This window comes from Tuber melanosporum, assembly GCF_000151645.1.
Source record: "Tuber melanosporum whole genome shotgun sequence assembly, scaffold_31, strain Mel28".
Taxonomy (NCBI): Eukaryota; Fungi; Ascomycota; class Pezizomycetes; order Pezizales; family Tuberaceae; genus Tuber; species Tuber melanosporum.
In genome coordinates this window covers 46,477-73,105 of record NW_003298986.1, presented here as the reverse complement: position 1 = coordinate 73,105, position 26,629 = coordinate 46,477, and the positions used below count along the sequence as shown (strand labels likewise).

General features: G+C 46.9%; 4 protein-coding genes; 3 read left to right on the top strand and 1 right to left on the bottom strand.

Annotated features, from left to right (window-relative positions):
* Positions 1–3,075: 3,075 nt before the first annotated feature.
* On the bottom strand, positions 3,076–5,611 carry GSTUM_00007016001 (uncharacterized protein; the record flags this gene model as incomplete). The annotated part of the gene is made up of 6 exons (XM_002839118.1): positions 3,076–3,510; positions 3,561–4,036; positions 4,082–4,459; positions 4,510–4,612; positions 4,673–5,446; positions 5,498–5,611. The coding sequence occupies 6 exons, from the start codon at positions 5,609–5,611 to the stop codon at positions 3,076–3,078; spliced, it is 2,280 nt and encodes a 759-aa protein (XP_002839164.1).
* Positions 5,612–12,265: 6,654 nt separating this feature from the next.
* GSTUM_00007014001 (uncharacterized protein) lies at positions 12,266–17,136 on the top strand (the record flags this gene model as incomplete). XM_002839117.2 has 3 exons in its annotated part: positions 12,266–15,260; positions 15,325–15,442; positions 15,492–17,136. The coding sequence occupies exons 1-3, from the start codon at positions 12,305–12,307 to the stop codon at positions 17,134–17,136; spliced, it is 4,719 nt and encodes a 1,572-aa protein (XP_002839163.1). The 5' UTR covers positions 12,266–12,304.
* Positions 17,137–19,297: 2,161 nt separating this feature from the next.
* GSTUM_00007013001 (uncharacterized protein) lies at positions 19,298–20,890 on the top strand (the record flags this gene model as incomplete). XM_002839116.2 has 5 exons in its annotated part: positions 19,298–19,601; positions 19,658–19,722; positions 19,787–20,228; positions 20,296–20,451; positions 20,505–20,890. The coding sequence occupies 5 exons, from the start codon at positions 19,298–19,300 to the stop codon at positions 20,744–20,746; spliced, it is 1,209 nt and encodes a 402-aa protein (XP_002839162.1). The 3' UTR covers positions 20,747–20,890.
* Positions 20,891–22,283: 1,393 nt separating this feature from the next.
* GSTUM_00007012001 (uncharacterized protein) lies at positions 22,284–22,628 on the top strand. XM_002839115.2 has 1 exon: positions 22,284–22,628. The coding sequence occupies exon 1, from the start codon at positions 22,379–22,381 to the stop codon at positions 22,568–22,570; it is 192 nt and encodes a 63-aa protein (XP_002839161.1). The 5' UTR covers positions 22,284–22,378; the 3' UTR covers positions 22,571–22,628.
* Positions 22,629–26,629: the final 4,001 nt, after the last annotated feature.

Genomic DNA, 26,629 nt, shown 5'->3' with positions numbered 1-26,629 from the left:
ATAGTAACACGATGGGGAACAGTGTATGGGTACTTTCATCAGAAACCTTTCTGATTGAAGATTTATTGGAGAGGGTTCAAAGAGGTGATAGACTGGAAAATGGTTTCAAGAAGAAGTCTGTTTGGACAGAGGTTGTGGCAGGCTTGAATGCTGAATATTGGATTTGATATATCTATATCTACATCAGATAAAATTCTCAATTTTGAAAAATTGTCATACTATTTGAAAAAATACAATTTTTGTGGCATGCCGTGCGGGGCCCGATTTAAATATATCTACATGGTAAAAAAAATTGCATTAAAGTGGAAAAATTGCAATTTTTGCGGCATGCCGTGCAGGGCCTTAAGTACTATACCCGATAGCGAGACATCCACTCCTCCGAGATATGGAAAGTATCATGCAAAAAAACCCAGTGGATTCCCCCCTACACACCGAGTCCTCCACTGTACCCCTACATGTGCAGTCGTTAGTATTACTTTGACACCCGGGAGCCAGTATTTGTACTTGTATCTGGTATAGAGCACTTGGCGGAGACAGCGGTTTTTTCCCCCTTGCTGGGCGGTTGTGTAACAATGGTCGTACTTTCAGATACAAATTCCCAGATACAAGTCTTGGACCCCTGAGCTCCAGGGCACCATCCGCGATCACACCCTGGGGGACAGCCAGACCGCTCGGAATGGTACTACCACTATGGTACGTACCAGAACTGTATCACCGCTACCCCTCCAGTACCACCAGGAGCCCACCGAGCTGCTGCGGAACCGGGCACCGACGACATGGAATACTACATACAGCACATGCCCCACACTCAAGTCCTCCGGCCAGCACGAACTCGGATAACTCGCCCTCTTCCAAACCTGCAATTGGGAACAACGGCACTCAATGTATGATACAGGCATGTGAAACCAGAACCCGGCACTCTTAATCACCTAGTTAATATCTAGCCTAGACCGGTTCATAGCTCTTCATTGGCCGCACACGGAAGAGATGAGGCATGTGATGTGTCCTGGCTAAAGGGCGGTTTGCTGCAGGCGGGTTCAGAAGTAGAGGAAGGAGGAAGACAATTCACGGCTGAGTTTGGGCACGATTGAGCAAGAGAAGTGCCGGTCCGTGTTGGAAGCTTTAAAAGCCGGGAGAACCTTACGGTTTTCCCCACCACAGTTTTACCTTCTGGGAAAGAGTGATTTTGGTATAAATAGTGTATTCCCAAACTAGCGGTGGGCTCAGGTGTTGATATTAAGCCATGGGATGCTGCAGCACACCTCGCCATACTCCACTGAGCTTCTATACGAGTATAGATAGATATTGGCTGAGAATCGGGGGCCCGAGACTCCCTATTGGTTTTGCATTGACTAGTATCACACTTACATCAATCTCAAAACATTTTTCCGCACGGATTTTGGTCACTACGGCGCATAAGGAATACTTATCTAGAAGCAACAAGAACCAGCACAGAAAAAAAACCTTCGCGGGCCTTGTTCTCACGATGGAAGGAACGAAAAGACAATGACGATTAAACTACTGATACCCCCCCTTCACAACCACCCCGGCCGGAAGCTTGCATATCCCTATGGCCCCCACTCCCTCATACAGCTACTCAATATAAATAGGTCTCTCATGCAACTCGACTTTCAACAATGAATGGAGCAGTACTGCCTCCCCAACAGTACTAGTATGGACACAATTCAAATGATAGAGCCGAAAACCGCCAGCTTAAGTTAACCACTCATTAAAGTAGCGCATGACAGTTTCCAGAATTGCCATCCTTACCGGCCACCCGTAATAGCTCCTCGGAGTTGTAATGCGTGGGTTCAGTAAGGTGCCTCCTCGGGTTTGTGGAACTTTTTATGCAAAGGCTAACCCCCAAAAACAGACTGGTTAATTATCCCGTAAAAGCTTCCCCCGCCCCAACTAGTGAGAGAATCAAATAAGTTGGCTAAGAGCCTCACAACAATATTTCTAGGTTCTGAGCTATCTAGGCTCAGAAAATCTAATAAACTGAGGCGGTGTCCGGGGGGATGCCTTTGTATGATACACATTACCGCCGGGATTGATGCTAGAGCGCACGGAAACATATCCCCGGATACAGTACTTATGCCTTCAAACATCCCGGCGAAGCGAGAATATTTGCCAACTCAACCTATCCGATCCGCAGTCCTATCGCAAAAATAAGCACCTGGAAAGATTAAAGGAAAAAAGGCAAGCACAGTATATATATAATTCATCCCAAAGGACCTCAGGAATCATACTTCTTGGGATATCCTTCTGTAACCAATCTCTAAAAAAAAAAAAATACCCCATGTACTGTACTCCCATTAGAAGCCATCTCACTCCTAGTATTTCGAAAGGGTAAATCGAGCTAAGACCCTTTACAAGGTATCCTTTCTTATTTTAAGCCAGTGTAGCCGCGATCAACGGCCCCCGTTATTCTCATGAGACACCAAAACGAGAGAAGAGTAAAAAATAAAATAATAAAAACAAAGGGAGTAAGAAAATAAACCCCAGCGAGGCAATCCGGAAGTCTTCCAATGCGCTACCCCTCCTTTCAGTAGAAAGTGCTCCCCGTGGTATTATACTCGAATAAATGTATGATACTGAGGTGCTATGATAATATTATCACAATATATTATCATGTTCTGGCAGTGTTCTAGGGACGCCCTGAGGAAAGAAGCAATTGAGTCCGGCTGGGCAGAAAGGCAGGACTATAGCGAGCGGCTCTCGGATCATGTAGAGGAGCACGTGCTTAACACTTCGTCGCTATATTATAGTGGTGGCATGTGGCCTGTCGTTTGTTCCTCCCACGAGGCGTGTCATCGAGTGATCGTGCGTGGATGGGCGCACGCTGCGAGAATTTTTGCCAAGTCCTGATTGTGTTGGGATGGAGCTCCTTGATCGGCAAAGGTTTCTGTTGTGCAGTAATCAAACGGGAATAGCTCATAACTTCATCGCGGGCGTCTCCAAGAGTTTCACATAGCTGAGAACGTTAATTTCCAATAATATTGTAAAAGCGTAACCATACCCGTGCATTGTTCCAGCCCAGATGTAACAAAGCTAAAGCAACAAACAAATAAACAACTACCTCCTACCATAAGGGTTAGAGATCTCATTCACCCTCTTTCTCTCTCGCTCCTCTTCAGCACTCGGGATAACATATCTCCCCGGCACCTCCCGAGTATAGCCAACGCCCCTCTCGCCGTCTCCTCCTCTGCTAGGACCCTTGCCCAAGATTTTGGTGCGAGCGCCCAAACCCCGCGCCTCAGCGGATGAATTGACTCCTTCAGCATCACGCCTGAAAAGATACAGGATATCCTTCATACTCAATTTGGCTGCCTTAGCATTTCCGAGGCCGCCGTCACCATCTCCGAAGGCCGCCTTTGCAAGCTCTCTTTTCTGATCTTGGAGTTGAAGGATACGTTCTTCTACTGAGCCGGCAACGGTAATTTTGTAAACGACCACATCAGTTTCTTGGCCAATACGATGAACTCGATCGATGGCTTGCTCTTCGACAAACTGTATCCGGCGATCAGCACTGACACAAATAGGGCTATAGGAAAACAAACCGGATTCCAAAATGGCTCTAGTATAACCACTCTACAAGCTGCAGTCAAGTTCAATCCTAACGCACCGCACTTCAAGCTGCATAACAAGACCCCGCACCAGCTTCTATCTTCTTTCCCGGGCGATGGTGCGTACTCTCCCTCTCCCCTCAGCCTTCTTAGACTGGCTTCCCTATCGTCGTTTTTCATGCTCCCGTCATACCGAGTAAACGCAATTCCATTCCTATGTAGGAAAGGTTCGATAAGATCTAGCATACTAGTGAATTGGCTGAAGACGATAGTCTTGTTCTTCAACTTAAGTTCCTTCCTCAGTACAGCCAAAAGATACCTAATCTTCGTAGAGATGGTGGGGTTAGGATAATCCTCCTCAGACTCCTCCTCAGACGCCTCTTCGCCCTCATCACCGATGAGGCTGTGGATTTTACGAGTTCTTGGTCGAATGTCATCATCCTCATCTGATGTATCTGTTCCTTCTTCAGCTTGACTCCCTTCATCGTCCTCTTCATCGTCCTCTTCTGCATGACCTTCTGGTTCGGGTTCGTCTCGTTCGTCATCACTATCGAGGACGATTGGTCTCCTCCTATTATTCACCTTTTTCGCCTTAATCTTCTCCTTTCTCTTTGCCTTCTTAGCAGATCTTGAGAGCTCATCCAGATCCGCCCGGCAATGGGCGCATCTTGCCTCGCCGCGTTGTGATTCCTCCCTTGTCAAATCTGAAAAACAGACGTCGCACTTTTTGGCATCAACACTAAGCCCACCAAGTAACCCAGCCAGTTCGTCATCCAATACATCATCAACAGCCGTGGCTGGCTTGCTTGACCTCTTACGAGGTGTAGCCAAACCAAGCCCAGATTCTTTATCTTTGTGAATCTTTCCCGCCACGAGCTGTGGATGATTACAAGCTATATACTCATTAGCATTGAAACTTAAATGGCATCTCGAGGGAATTTACCTTGCCGTAACCTCAGCAGTAAAAGTAAAGCACTCGTCATGTTCACACCACCAAGACCCTTGCCGCCAACAGCTCCAAACCCACTCAACATTTTCTCCAAGTTCTCCTCTGTCCTAGTTTCTAGCTTTTCATAGAATTCCTTTTCCCGTGCGTCGAAGTGAACGGCGACCTTTTCCATCTTTCTCGCGGGAAGCTTCATCCTACTCTGGCCGCCTTCCGCCTCAAGTTTTTCGCCGTCTTTCCTGAGGACATCTTTGGTCCTACGAAGCATAATTGCCCCCAAAACTACTTTGAGTCTCTCCAATGCAACGCCCTCGCGACCCTGGGCCATTGGCCTGGCAATTTGCTCCTTCCAAACTGCAAGATCGTCAAATGGGGCAACCCTCAAGAATTTAATAAGACTCTGAAGCTCCTCGATTTTGTTTTGCAGGGGTGTTCCTGTAAGACACCAACGGTACCTGGCCCTTAGTGCGCAAGCGGCGAGTGAGCCTTTGGCGAGTCTGTTTTTGATCGTGTGAGCTTCGTCAAGTATAATTCTCCACCAACGTAAACCGAAACATCCGACCTGCTGTCCATGCCCATCACTCCCCTCGGCAAAGGAGGAATCCTTATGTTCAGAGCGAACAACATCGTAGGTCGTGATCACAACATCATATCGCCGTAGTTTACTTGGATCTTTAGCACGGGAAGGGCCATGGTGAACACAAACACGCATTCTATGGGAATCGGTTGTCCTTCTCGCAATTTCTGCCTCCCATTGCTTGATAAGAGCTAATGGAGCAACAACAAGAGTTCCTTTCTCAAGATCAGAGGGCAATTTCGCAGCAGCTTTCTTCGACTGAGGCGAAAGCGCAAAACTAGAGCCATTAAGCGGGTGGTTCGGATGCGGATGTGAGAGAATGAGCGAAATCGACTGAATAGTCTTCCCAAGACCCATCTATCACCGCTATCAGCTTACGAACCTAAGAGCCAGGAGAGCAGCACTCACATCATCCGCAAGAATACCACCTCTTGCTTTCCCCTCTTCCCGAGTAAGTAGAAAAGCCAAACCACGGATCTGGTGGGGAAGAAGCGTGACATTCAAGCCATCAACCACACTCATATCCTCCTCCTCTTCCTCCTCCTCTTCCTCCTCTTCCTCCCCCTCCTCCTCCCCTTCCCCTTCCTCCTCCCCCCTAACTTCCGCCTTCACTCCCGCACCCCCTTCCGATGCTGGTTCGCTATCTTCCTTGGTATTAATTTCCTTCATTAGTTCAGTCAGTTCCTTGTCTTCATCGGCGACGACCTTCTTAGACTTCTTTCTTCGGCCTCTTTTGGTCGTAGGAAAATCATTAATCCCCTCCAGAAGCTCCTTGATACTCTCGGTAGTTTTCTCATGGTCGACATACGTCCCACCATAATATGTCCCATCCGCGCCTGGAATGGCGCCCCCTCCAGGTATAGAAAACGTAGGCGGGAAGCGTCTACTCTGTTTAGTAAGGTCAACTACATTCTGTGCGCCTTGATTGATAGATGTAAACCCAGAACCCGAAGGGGCCCCCCGATAGGTAGAATGAAAGCTAGGGGCACCTTGAGGACGAGGAATGACGACAGGAAGCTGATCATCGATGGCTGTAAGATCAATCGCACTGGTTGGGTTTGTCGGTTTGCGAGGTCTCCAGGCGTCTTTAGGCCCACCGAGAGGCAAAGGCTGCATAAACTCACTCCTTCTGGCAATCACAGCAGGAACATGTCGGTGAGCCGCTGCCAAAAAAGTCAGTCAAGAACTTCGGACCCACAGGAAAATAGCAAGAGGGACAAGTGAATCTCTCAGTCCCACAAAAGGAAACTCAAGTGCTTACGTTCTTCTGGATGTCTCTGCTCATTCCTATGCCCATCGTGCTTAGTATAGTCTGACCCCGAATCACCCTTGCTTGTTCCATAGTCTAGCCTTCGATCTACCGCAGTACTAGCCTGAGTCCCTGATATTGATGCAATAGTTGACTTCATGGGAGTCGTTGAGCCGAATGTTGGGGGCTCATGAAAGCGATTATTGCTAGCGGCGAATCCTGGTGGGGTACCTTTATCTAAAGTATTCTTGGGTCCATAGGGACCGGAAATCGATGAGGAGGGCGTCGGAGTAGCTTGAGGCCTATGCAGAGGACTCGGAGGTGGTGAACTCATTGTGTATGAGGAATGTTATAGTTAAAAGGGCGAAGAGGGCTGTTAGACGTGGAAAAATTAAAAGGATTTGTCTAGTCTTGTGCTGGAGGCCTAAGATGTAAAAACAATCTACAAAAAGTTGGATAAAGATATGTGGCGAGATAGGGAGGTGTGCAGACGGTATAAATCGCAGATAACACCTGCTCTCCCGGGGAAGGATAAACAGACCCTCACTGTTGCTTGTCTAAGATTTTCGCGTGTTGTGTATGCAAACCAAGGGTATAGGGTTGGCCGGGCAACCGAGGGCGGGCGCCACAAATGTTCCTGTAGCCACATGATTTGTGCTTCGAGAGTTTCCAAACCTCTCAAACCATTGTTAGTAATTTATCTACTTGTACCGGCGCTGCTCAGTACCCCTCTAAACCGCCAGCACAAATAGTGCAGAAGGGTAGTGCTAGGCGGTTAAGCGATTAGGGGGATGTGGGATCCAAACCAAGCACCATCCATCGGACCTTGGGGGGGCTCTCTGACCGCATTCTCTCCACTCAAAATTACCGTATTCATTGTTACCAACTTGTGAATCAAAACCGGCGTAAAAGTGCGTTTCAGCAATCATGAAATACGAGTAGAACTCGTGCGATACGCACACAGAGGACTACCATACAAGTACTACAGGCACGGTGCTCAGTAGTGGCCCAATAGCCCGCGCTACTTGTGATACCGGCGCCGTGTTTACCCGTGCATACACTACATATTTTCACATAAGCAGTAGAGCTAAACTACGATGGGCTTAGCTAAGCAAGTTAATAAAGTCACGAACGCCACGTCGCCATAGTTATAAGTATAGTAAAGAGATATAGTGGCTCTAGCTCGCTCAAGCTATACCGCGTCGGGTAAACATTGTTCCTTCTCGGGGTTTCTCGTCTCCGAATGCGGAGACCAGAGGCCCGAAAGAGATAGCTTCCTTCCTATGGGGACACCATGGCTTTTAACAGAGGGTAGCATGACTTCAAGGGTAGGGAGTGGCGCAGAAGGATTTTCGTCCCCCTGGGCGATTTACGAGTACTCACCACCAAGAAAACGCAACTTCAATCCGGCGACCCAAGTACCGGTACCACAGGTGAAACGATGAGGGAAAGGGCCCTCGCCTCAAGAGAGAGCTTGCACACTTAGAGCTCATCAATAATCATCAGGCCTGATCGATACACTAATCTGATCTCAGTACCGTATAGATTTAGGGATCGATCTTGCCATGATACCAGGCGTCATTATGATCGAGAGTTTGTGCGGTCGAGCAAACGAGCTCACTCCGTGTGCCGGTACCACGACGAAATAGATCGAGTTAAAGGAGAATACAATTGATTCGGATAATGATACATCAAAATGAAGCATAACGTTTTAGAACCTGTCAGACTTCCATCGAGGCCCACCCTCATTGCCCACTTCGAAGAGAAAATGGCAATTTGGGTCGAGATCATCACCACCGCCACCGAAGCAGAGGTAAAAGGGCTTCACTCTTGGGTCTCGAGGAGATAATCGTCATCCCCCAGGTTGGAGAATCTGTGGCTCTGGTTAGAGTTTCAGATAAGACGATTTACTATAGAAATGATCCTATGAAGTAAAATCGCATGGCGAGAGAAGAGGGGAGGGGGGGAGAGACTTTTTTAGGCTCTGTTTGGCGGGAACGGAACTGGTCCGTTCCCCCATACAAACGACCGTTTCCTTCCGTTTCAAAACGGTTGGAGTAAATCCAGTGTTTGGTAATGTAGAAAAACAAGAACCGTTCCGTTCCAAAGTGGATCTTGGCAACCAGGTTTGCAACAGTAGCTGGTCCCCCACTTAGGCTAGTTTTGTATTAAAAAAATTTTGTAATGTATAAAGACATCTTAATTAAAAATAATAACCAGATTATTCCCTATACATCATATTTTCCACTGGCACCTCCGAAAACAACTCATACACCTCCAAGATGGCATCTCACCCCAATATGAGCACAATTCATACAGCCATAATTCAAAGACGGATTCATATCGCAATTACCTCTGCTCTCTATTCTCATCTATTCCTCTCTAAAGAACCTGTTCATACATCTATTCGAACTGGAATGATTTATACTGCTGAAATCCTGCAAGCACATCCTCGTCGTGCTCTAGAGGTTATTCGTATGCCAATTACAACATTGTTAGACCTTCGAGACTGGGTAATTGAGAGGGGATTACTGGTGTCTACACATCAAGTAGCTGTGGAAGAACAACTTGTATTGTTTTTATGGATTATTGGACATGGAGCTACAAATAGTGAAGCTCAGAAACACTTTCAGCATAGTGGAGAAACAATTTCACGGTTAGTATTAATTGCACTATAATATTTATATATGAAATGTTTATTATTCTAATTATTTTACAGTTATTTTTATCAAGTTCTAAAGGCTCTCCTGCCTCTGTATGAAGCATTTGTACATCTTCCACCAAACAATATTCCTGCAAAAATACGGAAAAATTGGGGAAAGATGTCCAATTTTAAGGATGTTCATGGAGCAATCGATGGAACACACATTTTGGCCCATGTCCCATGAAACCAGTAGGGTCCCTATCGTAACCGGAAAGGTACCCTCTCGCAAAATGTTCTTGCTGGATGCAGCTTGGATATGTACTTTTTCTATGTATGTTCAGGCTGGGAGGGTTCAGCCAATGATGCTCGAGTATTAGAAAATGCTGTGATTCATGGATTTCCAAGACATGAAAATACAGTTTATCTTGCAGATGCAGGATATGGTCTTCGTCCTGGGTTTTTAACACCATACCGTACCGTACGATATCATCTGCGGGAGTAAGCACAAGCTCATTTACGTCCACGAACTAAGGAAGAGCTTTTCAACCTACGTCATGCTCAGTTACGAAATGTTATTGAACGTATCTTTGGAGTTTTATGGAAGAGGTTTCAAATTCTCAATACAGCTCCAGAGTTTGACCTTACCACACAAGCTCAACTTATATTGGTAGTTTGTGCATTACATAACTTTATTCGACACCGGGCAAATGGAGAGGAGGATCAATTTTACCAGGATGCTGATTCATCCTTGGAAAACATCAATCACTCTGAGGAATCAAATCCAAGTTATGAGGAGGAGGATGAAGGAAATGTTAGAGATGCACAAGATATGGGAGAGATGAAACAAGATCGAGACAAACGTGCAACACAAATGTGGCTTGATTATGTACAATACCAAAACCAGTCACAGTAGACTAACTGCTGTAGAATTCCTAGGCCTTGTAACGTACTATTTGACCTCTTAACCAAAGCTCCTGATCTTCACCTTCCTCTAATGCTAAAAACACTTCTGCCTTAACTGGGTTCTCAAAAAGCTCATATCCAGTAACAATATCTTGTGTTGACCACCCTGGTCTTCCTTTATACTTTTGTTGAAGCATTGATACAGCTTGCTGAACAACTGATTGGGATGCTGCAATAGTAATTGGTGTAGTGGCCATCCCTTCAACAGCAGTGATCAGCCGTTCAGAAACACTCCTTGGAGGTTGTCGAATATGTCCCAGTGGTGCTAGCCTTCTCCGCTTATGTTGATGAGGACTTGTATCGGGGCTGGTCTGCTCTGGATCAGCCTGAGTTGCTAGATCTAACCTAAGGGGCAAAGGAATTGTGATTTGTTGTAATTTTGTATGGCCAGGATAGATTGCATGACCACCTGTTGCTTGAACTCCCTCTATGATTTCCGCCAACTCAATTGCATTTGCAAGTGGTTTGTCACGAAACTCTCGTATTCCAGGCTGTTTTTTTATTTCTTCCTCCCATACTTCATCTGGTGCAGTAACCGCACCAGTCTTAAGATCAACCCCAAAACCACTCAAATCTTTCAACCTGGTCCACATCTTCCATTTTTTCTTCAAGGTCTCTAATTTGCCTTAACATCTCTCACCTGTTACAGGAGCCCCAGGTCCAGCAATTAGAAGAACTGTCTCAGCAATCTCATCCCAAACTTCCATCTTTAGCCCATTATCAGATCGTTTTCCAGTCCTAATAGCTTGAACTAGTTCTCGCAACAACACAGATGTCATTTCAGGAGACCATTCAACTGGACGCCGGCGAGGCTTGCGGGTTTTCTGCTTGCTTCCCGTAAAGGAGGAAGGTACTTCACAGGGGTCTAGAACACGAATTTCGGATAAATTTTCTGAAAAAAAAGTTAGAACTTATCATAGTAACTATAGTGATATTTAACTTACCTTCAATCTCGCAGGAGTGGTTAGAACACTCAGGTTGATGCCCACTTGGTAGTATACATGCAGTATTTTGACTTGCAGTAGTATCCGAGTCTAACTGTATTGATTGAGTCTTATCGATCAAGGTTTGTGTATTCAAAGGTGAACTACTATTTTAAATTAGTAAACAATTATGATAAGTATGGTGAAAGTGGTAACACACTGGTATTGAGGAGAATGCTCGTCCATCTTGGTATCTGTGAATAAGTTGAAACCTCTTTAGAGAAGGGAGAAGTTTTCACGAATGTTAAGATAAGATAGTTTTTTTTGTACAGGAGACTGAGAGATTTGCACATAATATAGAATTTATTTCATTAGTTTACAAGAAAAAGAAAAAAGCAGATTTATTAGGGTATGGTATTCAAAATTACTCTGCCCTATAGAGTGTTGCCAGGGGTTAAAAAAAATTCTCAATTGAAGGTAAGAGAAACCGTTTCGAAACAGAAGTGCTCCATTTCACCTGTTGCAACCATTTTGAAATGGACCGTTCCTGAACGGTTCCGTTCCCGCCAAACAGAGCCTTATACTCCTCTTGAGGAGACGCCAAGATTTGGATCTGTCGGCCAAAATTGAAAGGCTCGCAGTCACGTTTTTTTTGCGAAGGTAAGGGTCTCGGTGCTGGCGAGGTCAGAAACCTAATCGTAAATAGCTGGCTGTTGGCGAGGTTGCTTCAGTTGGTCTGGACTCTAGATAAATTTACCGGTACAGTACTCGTACACAGACCAATAGGACGTTCTCGATTTGGAAATTTCATATTTGAGCCTCCTTTTACAATATTACAGTATGTTACAAGTAGAGTAGGATTTTTAGGGATTACCACACCTGTGTTGAATTATGGAAAGAGCATGTACAAGCCACAGCTTAGTCTACTCGAGTATGATAGCTGTAGAGTGAATGTAAGGTATTGATGTTACCTAGAGATAGCGAATCGCTCTTCCCTCGCCGAGTGTTGGTGCAGAAACCTTCTGTTCGTCCAATCATCTCTCGTTAAACATAGACTGCCTTTGCGGGAAACGATTAAATTTATCGTTGCCATTTCTATATCCCACTCGTACCAGTACTAGGGACCATTGCACTATTCTTGGATTACGCCACCCTACGCGTATTATTCCTCCCTTACATTCCTGAACTTCGGAGTTTTATCTGAATTTACCCCTCCTCCTCTCTTATCCTCACAATCACCACCAGCCCCACGGAATCCAGTCAATCGACCGCCCCGAAGATTTCTAGAGCTCCACTAGCTAGCGCCTTCAGCCTCCAGCTCGGATATCCGGATTGGGAAAGTCTCTCGATCCAACCACACTTCTTCTCTCGCTCTTCACCTCACTCCTGTGGTGGTAGGTGGATTGAGCGATAGGAGAGTCCTCTCTCACCAGCATATGAGCAATTATCTTTGGCGCTACTATCTCGAGAATGACGTTGGAAAGTTTCAGCGTCTTCTGGCGGGCTCGGCTTCGAGCTCGTATTCCCGTGGCGCCAGCGGATCTTCAGCAACGGGGTTAACGACAAACTCTCCCGCTCTGTCAAAACAGCACCAACCATCTAGCGATGGAAAACCCAGACCAGGATCCCCACCGACGAACATCGTTATTACGAAACAGTCACTGAAAGAATTGGATACTTTTGGGAGGACTATTTTGCACTTGGCCTGTAGCACCTCCGACAGCGGTGGTCTCCCGTTTGTGGAAGCATTACTGACACATCCACTCACCGACCCGTGCATACAGGACTTGGAATCGGGATGGACTGCGTTACACCGTGCACTTTACCACGGGAATATATCTGCTGCCAGAGCTATTCTTTCGAATAACTTATCCACTGTGAAGGTTAAGGATCATGCTGGAGACAGTCCATTTGAGGTGTTTGAGGCTTCAGTTCATGGAATTGAAAAGCTGTTTTTACGAAAAAGCAAAAGTGTCCCTCGTTCAGACAACATAGAAGGCGAGGATGAAATCTTACCGGGCCGGCAAGGGCGGGAAGCTTCTCATTCTGACGATGAAGGTGGCGACGAGATTTTTGCCTTCGGATCTAACAAGAACTTAACCTTGGGCTTTCCGGATGGAGATGACCGCTCCTACCCCGAGCGAGTGCCGATCCAAAGAAGCGAGAAGCAGCTTCTACAACTGGTTAAGGACAGATTCCATAATACCGACGGAGATATCAAAGAACTACTCGGTTCCACAACATTGTTTGCCCCGTTACGTATTTTGGATGTTCAACTGTCTAAGCTTCATACTGCTGTTTTAACCAGCGACTTGAGTAGTAACCTTTATGTCTGTGGGTTTGGTCGGGGAGGGCGATTGGGATTTGGAGACGAACAAACCCAGTTCACACTTCGCCCGTTGGCGTCGCCGCTTTTTCCAAAGCGGAGAGTTATTGGAGTAGCTTTGGGGCTCGATCACACTGTCGTTGTTTTCGATGAAGGTGACGTTTGGACATGGGGATCCAACACCTGGGGGCAGCTTGGGTACATCATTCAGCGGAAGACTCCACAGGACGAACCTATCCAGACGACTCCACGGCAGGTTTTCGGACCTTTGAAACGGGAGAGGGTCATTGGTTGCGCAGCATCGAGAATTCACACTGCTCTGGTTACTGATAATTCTCTGTTCACGTTTGGCAAGAACGATGGCCAACTGGGGATTCTTGACTCTTTAGACACAAGAACGCTGGCATCACAAACAACACCTCGCAAAGTGGCTGCTACGTTTTTGACTGTGTCGTCCAAAATATGCGATGTTGCTGCTATCGACAAAGCTACAGCAGTACTTCTTAATAATGAGGAGGTCTGGATTTTAGCCAACTTCGGATATTATAAATTGAAACTTCCTTTCCAAAGAGGATTGTATCGGAGCCCCGTATCCCAATTTTCGAAGCACAGCGGGGGCCATTCCCTGAGCAAAATTACTGGTGGGGGCGATACACTATGTGTACTCAGTGTTTCGGGTGATATTTTCACTCTCGATGCCGGGTCGTTCGTGAGAGAAAGCGCTGGGAAGGGTCCAAGAACCGGCAAGATTACAACAGTAAGAGCTTGGAGTTTGAAGAAGGAACATATGGCTGCTAGAGATGTAGATGTTGGTCATGATGGATCTATCATTTTGTGCACAAAAAATGGAAGTGTTTGGAGAAGGGTCGAACGAGTGAAGAGGAAGGAAAACCGTGCTCTTGGAATCGAAGGCAGCCGGTACAAATTCGAGCGGGTGCCTGGGTTGACCAAAATTGTTGTTATTAGAAGCAACAATTTTGGAGCATACGCCGCCATCCGAAGGGATCCCAATGTCATGAAGACCGGATTACTGGTTGACGATCACATGCTCTGGAAAGATCTTGGGCCTCTCCTACCTTTCACTGGCGCATTCGGTAATCGCAAGCAACCGGACGATAGCAAGGACAAGATCCAGACCCGCACACCTCCACGGACACCAGAGGGATATGTTACGGCTGTCAAATGGTTCATGAGTTCCTCTTTGAAATCGGAACTTCGCGAGTACCTTTCTTATCCAGAATTATCCGGATCAGAGGACTGCGATGTCTTGGTGTCGACTTCAAATTGCCCGGAGATTAATATCCCAGCTCACAAGGTCTTCCTCGCTGCAAGATCGCCGGTTCTGAGAAACCTCTTTGTTGAGGGGGCTCAGTGTGCTAGCGATGTAGGTGAATTCACCCCGTCAACCACTCCCGAGGAGAAAGCGCGATTAGTTTTCAAAGACATCAAATTACAGACACTACTGATTCTATTGTACTACGTCTACGCTGATTCCCTTGTTGATATTTGGAATCAGAACAACATTCACCATTCTAGAATGCAACACTATAGAGTTATCCGGTCTGAGCTTTCATCGATTTCCTCCCTGATTGGTCTCGATCACCTCGCAAAGGCCCTAGAAGTAGCTCCTCATCCTTCCTGTTCCATGAATAGGGATTTTTCGAATGCCCTATTAGGTCCTTCGCGCTCGAAATTCGAAGAATCGGCAGATATGATGATTGAACTTGCAAATGGGGAAAGTATGTTGGCCCATTCAGTCATCATGAAAGCTCGCTGTCCGTTTTTTAAAGCTCTATACGGTAGCAGCGGGCGGTGGCTTATCCAGAGGCGCGAGCAAGGCATCGTCAAGGTTGATATGAAGCATATATCGAAACCCGTCATGGACATGGTGGTCAATTGGCTGTACTCGGACTGGGGTGTCGAAGGCTTTGATGGTGTCAAGGTTGGGAAGGAGAGTGGAAAGGTTGAAGAATTCATAGACTTTGTCTTGGAGGTATTAAGTGTTGCGAACGAGCTGATACTGGGCAGGCTGTGCCAAGTATGTCAAAAGATCCTAGGGCGCTACGGTAAGCAGTTCCTTAGCCATCCAGTTTATTCATGGCATGACTCTGATTTCTGCGCTGGCAATAGTCAACACGAGGAACGCTGCGTATATGTTGACGGCTTTGGCCGGCTGTTCGGAGAATGGTTTCAAGGATATGTGTATGCAATACATCTGCTTAAATATGGAGACTATGCTCGAGAATCAGTAAGTGATCGGTGTTCTGCCTTACTATACCTTGGCTAAATTGTCCCAGCCTCCTCGACGAATTAGATGCCGATCTCATGATGGATCTAGATGGTGTCGTGAAGTCTGTTCAGCGGCAGCTTTTCCCACACTCCCGAACCGGAGTTCAAGAGGAGCTACTTCGAGGGATATATCCTGATATGCATGAGATAGCAGCCAAGGAAAAGGAAGCCCTGATTGCATCGTATTTACCGGAAGGAAATGATACTGCCACTATTTCTACTTCGTTCAAGAACAGCCGAGTAGGAAGTTATGCCGGGACCCTGACACCTTTCGGATCTCCTCACGCGCAGAAGGCGAAAATAAAAGCGAGCAAGGAGTCTATTAGAATAGGGGCCAGCCCAACTACTGAGCCACATGCAGGTGGGGAAATGATCTTTGATATGGATGGGGAGGGCTCGGGAATTGGTTTTGCTCTCGAGGTAGCCAAGGCTGAGGAAACAGGGCTTCGAAATGCGTGGGCTTCTCCAGGGACCCCGTCCAAAGCCACCCGAACAGGATGGTATCCTAGTCCAGCCTCTAGTATCCCAAGAGCATCAGGTGGCTGGGTGGATGTAAAGGGTAAAAGCATTGGTACCCCCTCATCCAATCCGGATTTACAACTTCTAGCCGGTGGTTCGCCTCGTTCGCATGAATTGCCTACTCCGACCAAAATCCCGACTACACCATCCAAACCATGGGGAGCTTCTCCGATATTGTTGGGAGACAAGAAACTAGACATGAAGGAGATAATGAAACAAGCATCTTCATCCAGGAAATCTAATTTGTCGACCGGCCTGTCTTCTGAAGGAAAGCTCGCTCCCGCCAAGTTATCGCAAAAGGAGCGAAAGCGACAGGCAGCACTTGTTGCAGCTGCGTCTTCAGAGTTAGCCGTTTCTACTGAGATTGAAACCCCGAGCACAAGCTCTGCGAAGCCCGCATGGGCAACTGCGAGTACCAGTGCGCGAGTTAGTCTTAAAGAGGTCCTAGACAGCGAAATTTCGGCACCTGCGCCACCTAACATGCCGACGCCCCAGATGCTAAAACAGAGAACCGGAGACGGTGGCGGGCGGGCCTTCAACCGAATGATGTCGACAACAACCCCATCGGCAGTTCCACCTACCACACCAACAGCCCAAACCACACGCTCTTCACCACCAATCCCGGGCACATACCGTCCACGGCTAAAGACAGCAACCCCCACCACTCCCCCGCAGCCTGCATTGCTCCGAAGGTCAGTATCTACGACCCCCATAGACCCAACACCCAAACTTTCACTTGCAGACATCATCTCTCAGGAAGAGGCCCATAAGGAAGTCTTCCGCGAGCACACCGCGAAACGAAGTTTACAAGAGATCCAAGAAGAGCAAGAATTCATGAGATGGTGGGATGCAGAATGCGAACGAGTGAGGCTTGAGACAGCGGTAGCTCCAGAGGGACCGGTACGGCGCGGGAGTATGAAGTCTAACGGCAGAGGCGGAGGTGGGGGCGACCCAGGGGATGGCCAAAGGGGAGGAAGTGTTGGTGGCATTGCAGGTGAAGGTACGGGCGGCGGTCATAGTAATGGTAGTGCGAGAGGTAAAGGGCGTAGGGGGCGAAGCGGGGGCAGGACTGGAGGTGGGGGTTCTGCAGAGGTAACAAAGGTTGGAGGTCCGAGTAAACGAATGTGTTCCTAGTATATAGTTGGCGGGTTTGTATTTGAACTGGCTGTGGCATATATTCAATGTCGCTAAAGGGTAGTATTCGTGTGATATATGATAGAACACAACCGAGAGTAAGTTATTTAATTGCTTCGCAAGCAGCTGTCAGTGGGGGTCATTTTATATCCTCCAAAAATTTCAAATATGGATGGTTTGGTGCTAGTTCTAACAATCCTTGTTTTAGGTTATACTGATTATGATTTTTTAATTATTATTTTTAGCTTGCTTCGGTTTCCACTCGTCTCCTGAATTGACACTTGAGCCCTGCTAATTATTTCTCAATACCATCAATCCTCTTGAACTGAACTGTACTCGCGCGGCCGGGTTGAAGTTGGACACCTCGGGCAGCAATTCCCACACAAAGTTTACGGGTGTTTTGTGCTTTGGTAGTGAAACCGGATAACTTAGGTAGTACTAGGATAATTTAATATTAAATACAAAGCGTCCAGCTTCAACTCGGCCGTGCTAGTACTGTCGCCAATTTATCGCCCCTGTTGGAAGCCTCTGCGTGTTCGGGTCCATTTAAGAAATACAGAGAAACAATAGCTGAAGTACCAGATGAAAGGTAAACACCCTCAAAAAATACTCCCGCATGATCCGCCAAAAGCACTGATCGTACTAGAGGGTGGACCATAATAATAGCGCAACAACATTGCAGTGCATTTCGATACAAGGTATCAACATGAGGTTAAATATCACCTCACTGTTAGAGTCTACCTCCGGTTTTTCGCATTTGTCGAATTGATTTTAATTAGTTATTGCTGTGAATTCCCTTCGCCCCCATATTGAATTTTAAGGCTTAAAGTTGTTTGAATTTTAAATATTTTTGGACAAGAAATATGGTATCATAGGTGCTCTTCTGGATTTTACAGGCGTTGCAGTAGGCAGGGTTGCATTGTATATGGTATTGCACCATTTTCGCCAACCCTAGTATCATACAATTACCCCTCCCTTCTTTGGGAAAATTAACCATTATGGTAGTAGAGGCAGGTGGGAGGCTGAGTTGTTGTGACTTATATGTTCTCCTGGTAATTAAGGTGATATTATGGCTGTGGGCCAGTGTCTATCGTTGAATTATTAGATGTTTTTTTCTTTAGGAAGCTATGATAATATTGACGTTTCGCATAAAAGGGGCTGTGTGTATGATACCTTCTTGCACAATACTGAAATAACTAGAGATTCAATGTGGGATGGTGCTATGATTGAAGTCTTAAGGTTCTGTGTCTGAGAGAATCCTTCAGTGATAGTTTAGCACCCTACAGGCGACCAGGCGAAATTACACCTACTGCGATATCAGCGCACGAACCGTGTTACACGACCCATCCAAATAACATGAATACTTAGTGGAACAGAGGGTAGGTGTTCGGTCACTGAAGGTCTTCGCCATCATTGCTACAACCCCCGCCCCACCTTCTCACCCATCTCCGGCGATGGTGACTTTCACCGGGAATCACTCGACCCTAACTCAACACATCTGAAAAAAACAAAAAAATTGCAACTTTGGAAGGCGCACAATTAATATCAGGAGGTGGGTTTGCTAGTGGATTGATTTATTTGTATTTCTGTTGTCTCATATCAGTGTCAGCCTATATACTGCGTGGCGATTCCCTGGTCTGGGAATTTGTAACCTGTGAGCTAAGTACTATGCACTACTGCACAAGCCGATAGACGGCTTTCCTTGCCTGTGCGCGGACTCGCAATCATAGTCTGCTTCCTTAAATAGGGTCTGGTTGCTTTTCCTTCCTTCAAAATTATTGATTTCCACTTTCCTTCGGATTGGTCAGTGGATCATCCTTTCAACTTGTCTGTTCTCATAACACTGTTCTCATAACACGAAGGAGTCCAATCCGACGATTCCTACTAAGTTTCCAGGGGAGTCCGGGGGGGAGGGGCGGAGCCTAGGCGACCAGAAAATTCCCGTACCCGCACATGATACCCCCGTGCGGCGCTTAGTCGAAATTGTGTGTATTGGGCTCGAACACTTCTGCCTCGATATATCCCACACTTTTCTCTGGGAGGGGGAAAGAATCAGGTCGCATTGGGTGGCCCGAGCATGCGAGTTTCCGCACGGATTGTGTTATCACCCATCAGCAGCTCAATAGATGTCCGCATTTGAATAGGGGAGAAACCAGGAGAAATGATCAGCACCCCAAAGGAGGGTAACCACACTACCGATACCACCACCACCAACACCCCGGCCCCTTCACTCTACAAGTACCGTGTTCTGCCGGACCCCTTTATCAATAAAGCTAGTGCGGGGTCCCCCATCTCCCCCCCTCTCCACCCCGAGGTAAATTCCTTTTCCTTATTTTTACAAGGTACTTTCAAAAGGGCCTATCTCGATCGCCGCCTCTACCCCTACTATCGGCTTTGCGAATATTTCTCGAGGATTAGATCGCCCTATAGTTACGCTAGGATGCCATTGCCAGATACTTTTTCCGGTTCGCGCGCTTCCTTCCTTGTTTCGGGGAAGTATTGTTAACAAGTTTGGAAAAAGAGTCCGTACGCATTGCGGTGATTGGGGGGACTGGAATTTCGGCTTTAGAAGCTGAAGGATTTACAGTACTGAAATTCCAATTTCTCGTCCTCAAAATTCACCTTAGCCAGAGCTAACACCCCACCTTAGGCTGTTGCGAGCCTCGATATTCAAACACCCTACGGCGCCCCCGGTAGCCCCCTCACGATCCTCAAAACGCCACAAAACACCCCAATAGCATTCCTCTCGCGTCACGGCCTCCACCACGAACTCACCCCGACGGAAATCCCCAACCGTGCCAACATCGCCGCTCTCCGATCCATCGGCGTTCGCTCCATCATCGCTTTCTCTGCTGTCGGCAGCTTGCAAGAACACATTCGTCCTCGGGACTTTGTCGTCCCCTCGCAAATCATTGACCGGACGAAGGGACTTAGGGCGAGCACATTTTTTGAGGGTGGGTTGGTAGGTCATGTGGGCTTCGCGGATCCATTTGATTCGGAGCTGTCTAAGGTTGTGTTTGACATTGGGAGCGACGGGGTGCTGAATGGGGAGGGGGTGAAGATGCATAAGGATGCGCTGTTGATTTGTATGGGTATGGTCTCCTCCGGGAGTTGTGGGACGGTATGGCGGGATTTTAACAGCTAAGGAGAAGTAATTAGAGGGCCCACAATTCAGCACCCGCGCGGAAAGCAATCTGTATAGGTCCTGGGGTGGGGACGTCATTAATATGTCTGCTCTCCCAGAGGCAAAACTTGCGAAGGAAGCTGAAATCGCGTATGTTATGGTTTGCATGTCTACCGATTATGACTGCTGGAGTATATCCCCCTTTCCTGTCCCTCACATCCGGTACTAATGATATTTTGATAAGAAACCAATGAAGCAGCTGTAACTGTCGAAACAGTTATGGGTAACATGCACGCCAACGGTGCCAATGCAAAGCACCTTGCCGCTGCAATACTCAAGGAATTGGCAAAGGAGGAGCATCAGGATCTTGTGGGCGCAAAGCACTTGGAGGGTTTGTCGAAGTGGGCGTGTTGTACCGCTCCAGCGGGAAGAAAGGCAGAGGTGGTGAAGAAGATAGAATTTATGCTGCCGGGGTACTTTAGCTAGAGAGCCTTTTTAGAGACTTGGTAGTCGTAAAGCCTAGAGTATAGACACACGATACCTAGGAGGTAAGGAGGGGGAGAGGGGAGTCAGGAGGAATGTGTTTCGAGACTAGAAATCCTTACTAAGAAAATTATGGACACCACTTGCGACTAGGATAGTATACTTATATTGAAGGATACTACTCGGGTCCTCCTACATACCCTTTCCTTAGCTTAAGCATGTGTTCCACTTTTCTTAATTCTACCATAGCACAGGTTATCTCACAGTTGTATTAGGGTTTATTAGATCTGCAAAGAGATTTGAATTGATCAATCTATTCACTCCAACAACTCCAACGACCATCACCTATAGCAACCAACTTTATCTGACAGAATACACGGGCATGCGGCGTATAATCCTCAGAGAAACAAATTGTTGTTTATGTTCTAGAAAGTGGAAAGAAGCTGTGGGGGAATAAGAAGTAGTTGAAGGGGAATTTTGTAGAGCTTTGTGGATGGGGGAAATAAAAAGCGAAATTTTTCCCACAATTCTGCTATCAGAGAAACATAGACTAGGTCAAACTTTTAGTAAGTCAGTCCCCCGCTTCACAATCCTAGGCCTGTCTCAACCCAATTGGCATGCGATAGAAGATAACGACTAGCGTCCTCTATCGTCGAATGTGTGACTTCGATGGGGCCGTCCTCAGGAGGTTTGGGCCCTTCCTCAACTCCAACCTCAACACTATCCCTTGACGAACCCTCCTTTACCTCCCACCTAGCACAAGGATCCACTGGCTCCTGTACCGTTTGAGAAATCTCGGGGCCCCACTCCTCGACAGTCCCCCTTTCCCGCCGGGGAACCAACCCCCACTCATCCCCCCCCAAAGCAAGACCCTCCACTTTCGGGAAATGCGAAACCTGCTCCCGCATGTCCACCCACGGGACACCAAACCTCTCAAAAACCTCGGGAGGACAGCAAGCAGCGGGGCACTCATGCCTGGCCCAGCGTTCAAACTCTTCAGGGGTAGTCTCCACGGCCGCCATGACAAAGCGCACAACCAGATTGATCCACTGGACCGCTCGATCCACGCTGATTCCCGCATCCGCCTGTCTGAACTCCACAGTGCCATACGTCTTCAGCGAACCGAAGTTGTATTTAAAAAACTTGTGCGGGCTAATCAGGTTGATTAGCTTCCGTAGCGTATCCGCGCCATCCAACTTCTTTATCACTGCGGACTTCGTAAAGTGCTTGAGACTGTCATTGTTTCTGTTCGAATGAATGCACCAATTCCTCGCGGGGCGGCGGTGCGCTGGGTGGTAGTGGTCCAGCGCGGACTCAAAGATAATTACCGCTTTCGCGATGGATTTTGCGGCACTGAGATCCCACCCGCACCCGCGCCCGATGTGCACGTGCAGGCCCGTAGTTGTGTTGAACCGGCAGTCGAATTGGCCTGTCAGATGCTCAAACACAGTTGGTATCACCCACTCCCAACTCCTGAACCTCATTATTGGCGTGCATATCTCCACCACCTCGCCCGGCACCTTTCCCCCCGTGGCCTCGTCGATGTAGAAGGGGTCGCAACTCTTCTCCTCCATTAACTGGAATTTGCTTCGGTCCGGCTGGTCGTTCGGCCGCTGAGGGAAGATTTCGGTTTGGATGCTTATACCGCCTGAGTGGAAGAGGTTCTGCATGCTCGTGCGGATGGCTTCGAAGATGGAAGGCTTGGGCGGGAGGAGGGGGGAGCGCGGGATTTTTGTTATGAGGAATTCGAGCTCCATGCCCACCGTTATTATTGAGGAGGTGTTGTCGGTTTGGAGGGCGTTTGCCGTTTGGTGGATTTCGGAGTGAAGGGAGAGGAGATTGGGTTCTATTTTCCGTTCATCCATGGTATAGGTAGCTGATGTTGGGTCTGCCGGTTAGGTTTATGTTCGCAATTGGTTTTTTGGGTTGCTTACGGGGGGGTATCAGAGAGTTGTCTGGATGAGAAAATTGATAGAGTATCGAAACCGAATATTGTGGAGTGCCCTGGAACCGCCGAAATCCGAAAGGTATTGTAGATGAATGGAGTCAGAATTCTAGCAAAAACTAGCCCCTGGTGAATGACAGAAATGAAAAACACCTATTACTAGCCATTATGCCAGCCTTGTAAATGAATGGCTGCCCCCCCCCCCTCCCCCGTTCCGGGTTCACGGCATCAGTGGGGCCATTGGTGAATGGTATCCGTGTCACCGTTACCGCATTAGGGCCCGTTTGGTTGCGACGGTTCCGTTCCGTTGTCCCATACAAATGACCGTTTCCCTTCCATTTCAAAACGGGAGAATTGGAATGGCCGTTTGGCCGTTTGGCAAACATGAAGGGCACCAACCATTCCGCTTCCAAGCATCCATAACAGAACAATTTCCAATGGCGAAACATCACATAAAAATCTTTACAATAGTAAAGCAAACACAATAGCAAGTGATTGCCATTGAGCCCAATCATCATACAGGTTCTATACTATTGCTACCACAGTCACAACTCATTACCAACCCTGGAAGAAAATAAAAAATATCCATGGTTGAGGTTGCTTTGAAAACCATTTATAGTGTTATCCATGATAAACTGGTGAAAAATTGGACAAAAAAATTGGACTGGGAAGAAGTTTATACTGAATTCAACAATCAACTCTTTTACTTTTGATTATATAGGCAGTATATCTTCGGGTGATGTGTTGCTATAGTGTCTATGAGATAAATTTTTGATATTTTATGTTCCTGAAGTAGTATTAAGTTTTTCAAAATGGATCAAAAAAGTGGGTCAATGAGACATGTATTTAGAGAAGCTGGTTAACAACCCAAGTGATTTGCTATGAATCTTGGTATTATATAAAGAATTATTGGAAGAAGTTCTAATAAAACCTTGTACAAGAAAGGTACAATATAACAATCTTAATGAAAGAGTATGGAAGATATAGTGAGGAAAGATAGAGTACTCAATATAATTAGTCCCTTTTTCAGTTTCCTCTATTCCAAAGATACAGGTTCAAAAAGAATCAGTTATTTGACAAAAGTATCTCCATGGCTTAATGTTATTCTGCTTGCTCTGTATTTAGTAACTCTATAGTTAATTGAATACCATTGCTGTAGGCCTTAACAATCAACTCAGTTATACTTATAACATAACAGTGTTTGTGGAAGAAAATCTTTCAAGTTAGACATTAGGGAGTGGTAGATAAGTCATACAAGATTGGATGAGTAGAACACCAATATGTATGGCTGATTTTCAAGTATTATACCTCATTAGCTTGAGGCGTAAACATTCTTAGACACAAACCCCAAGTATTTCCATTTTCTGAAATTATTTTTAATTAAATTTTTATCTTTATCTTGGATAATTATTCTGACAAGAACAAGTAGAAAACAAAACGCAATTTTTATAAGGTTATTTACTCGTAATTTCTTTTTCTTCCTTGGTCCCATGAAACACATTGTTTGTTTACCATGAGGAGCACCATATCATACTACTTTGAAGAAAAACCCTTCCCCCAGCAGACCGGGTGCCCTGCTGTATGATAGAAGAATAGGAGAAAAACAGGCATAAACCCGAAGTGCTCTACAAAGATTTTAGACTAGAAAGGAAATATTTAAGACGAGACGCCACGGGGTGTTGTCGAAGGTTTACGCCTAGGGGGGAATCGCCGCAGATATATCCCAGCTCTCCCCTTTCCCGAAAAGACCTGTAGAAACGTCTGCACGTGGGCATTCCTGGGCACCCTGACGTGCGACACTATTGTGCCATGCCATCTCACACTCAAGACACGATTCCCAGCTACTGTACTAGGGATCTCCAGAGCCCCCACCAAGCTCTAAGATTCACAACAAGTGATAATCCGTGTCAATGAAATGCGAACCCACAAGGACGCTCTCGCCCCCCCCCCCGAACTTAACCGTGCATACCGGCCTAACCCCACAAAGCCGGATATTGGCCACAGATTTCCCCACTCTGTAGTTCTCCGAGCCCATGGTAGTGTGGGAAGGATGGCCCAGATGAGATTACAACGCACACTCCAATCTTTCCAGGGGTGCAAGTTTAAGCGAGTTCTCGCCGGACCTACCCCTATGATAGGATGGTAATTGTTAAGGCTCACTAAATCGTAGGTGGTCCCATTTGTGTTATGTAAGGAATCATGAGTTATCACTCGGTGTAAATCTTGGAGCTAGGAGGGGATGCTCTAGCCATCCCCAGCCCCTGAGGATCACGTCTTGGGTGCGGGAGGATATGGCACAAGAGTGTTACACGTCAGGATGCCCAGGAACGAAGTGGAACCCACGTGCCGACGTTTCTATCATACCGATCTTTCGTGGAAAGGCGAGGGTTGGAAGAAGTCCCTTGAGCGGGGCTTTTCTTCAAAGCATTGGGAGAGTTTTCAAAGCAACCCTAACCCTGCATATTTTCCTTTCCTTTCGGGGTTAATGGTGAGCTGTGACCGCGATAACCGCAGCCCCGGGCTTGTGACTGGACTCAATGGCAATCACTTGCTAATGCGGTGAGAACGATGTGGATACCATTCATCAATGGCTCTACCGATGCTGTGAGCCCATAAGGGGATTAGCCATTCACTTGCAAGGCTTTCATAATGGCTTGTAGCAGGTGTTTGGATGGCTTGCCATTGTACTCAGGCTATCAGGGGAATTAACAGGTGGGCTGGTAGCAAGATGGTTTGCTCGATTCCAATTGTTTCTCAAAGATGCGAGCTCAATGGCACGCTCATCACTCCCAAATGAATGGCACACATGGGATTATCTCCACTCTGAGGGGGTATATAATCCCTATCCCGACCACCATCCCCCTCTCTTCCTCAACTACACTCCTCAGTCTGTATCATCAGCTACAGGATATCTTTCAGTCATATCTTTTCTACCACCCGAGTACAACTATCACGATTCGCAAACAACCATCACGCCTCAACAACACCGATTCACTATCAAACCACTTCCAAGTACTGCACAAAAATGTACTCAATCTCCCCCTCCCCTCCACGCATTCTAATCTTATGTTCGACTGACTGACCACCTCCACAGCATGTCTGAAGCCACTAAAACCGAACTCCCTAAAGAATTCTCCGCTGTTACCAAGGCGGTCAAGAAACTCAAAAAGTTACACGCCCACAAGGAGGAGCGCATCAAGTTTCTCAAGCGTCAAAACAAGGAGCTTAGAAAGATAGACTTGTGGCGCGCAAAGGAGATGGATAAGCAAGAGTTCGAGATCTGGAGACTCAAGATGTTTTTGAAAGAGGCCGGATACGACCCCGAGAATCTCCCGCAACCCAAGGGACTAAGCTTTTGTGGGCCTTCCATAGACCCGTTCCCTATCAGCGGAGCCGGCCCCTCCTGTCCCCCAAACGAAAAGACTTCCCTTGGGCCCGCCTCCGTCTCCCCGTTCAAGTATAGTGGGCCGACTCTCAAGAGAAAGTGCGCCGAATTTGACCAGGATGAAGAATTCAACCCCGATCCCAAGAGGAGGGCTCTCCCGTTGACAAAGTTTATGGAGGCTAATAAATATGCTTGCGAGGAGACATATGGACAGTATTCAGTCGACCATCAGCTTGAGCAGGATGTCCTGGACGCTAAGGGCAGGATGGATGAAGACGAAGATGGGGAATCGGCGGATGAGGTTGAACAGGAGGAAAAGGAAAAGCCCGAGACCCCGGCTTCGCTCTCAAAAAAATATTTGGTCGAAAACAATCTTCCCGCTTCGCGACAACTTGGAAGAGAATGGGACGAGCCTGCACAAAAAGCAAAAGAGCCAACACCACGCAGGAGGGCGGAGGACGAGCGGTTTGAACGGGAATTGGAAATTGCAATAAAGATGTCTTTGGAGGACCTCGCTCAAAAGAAGGGAAAAGATGGAGGTGGAGAGGAGGAAGAG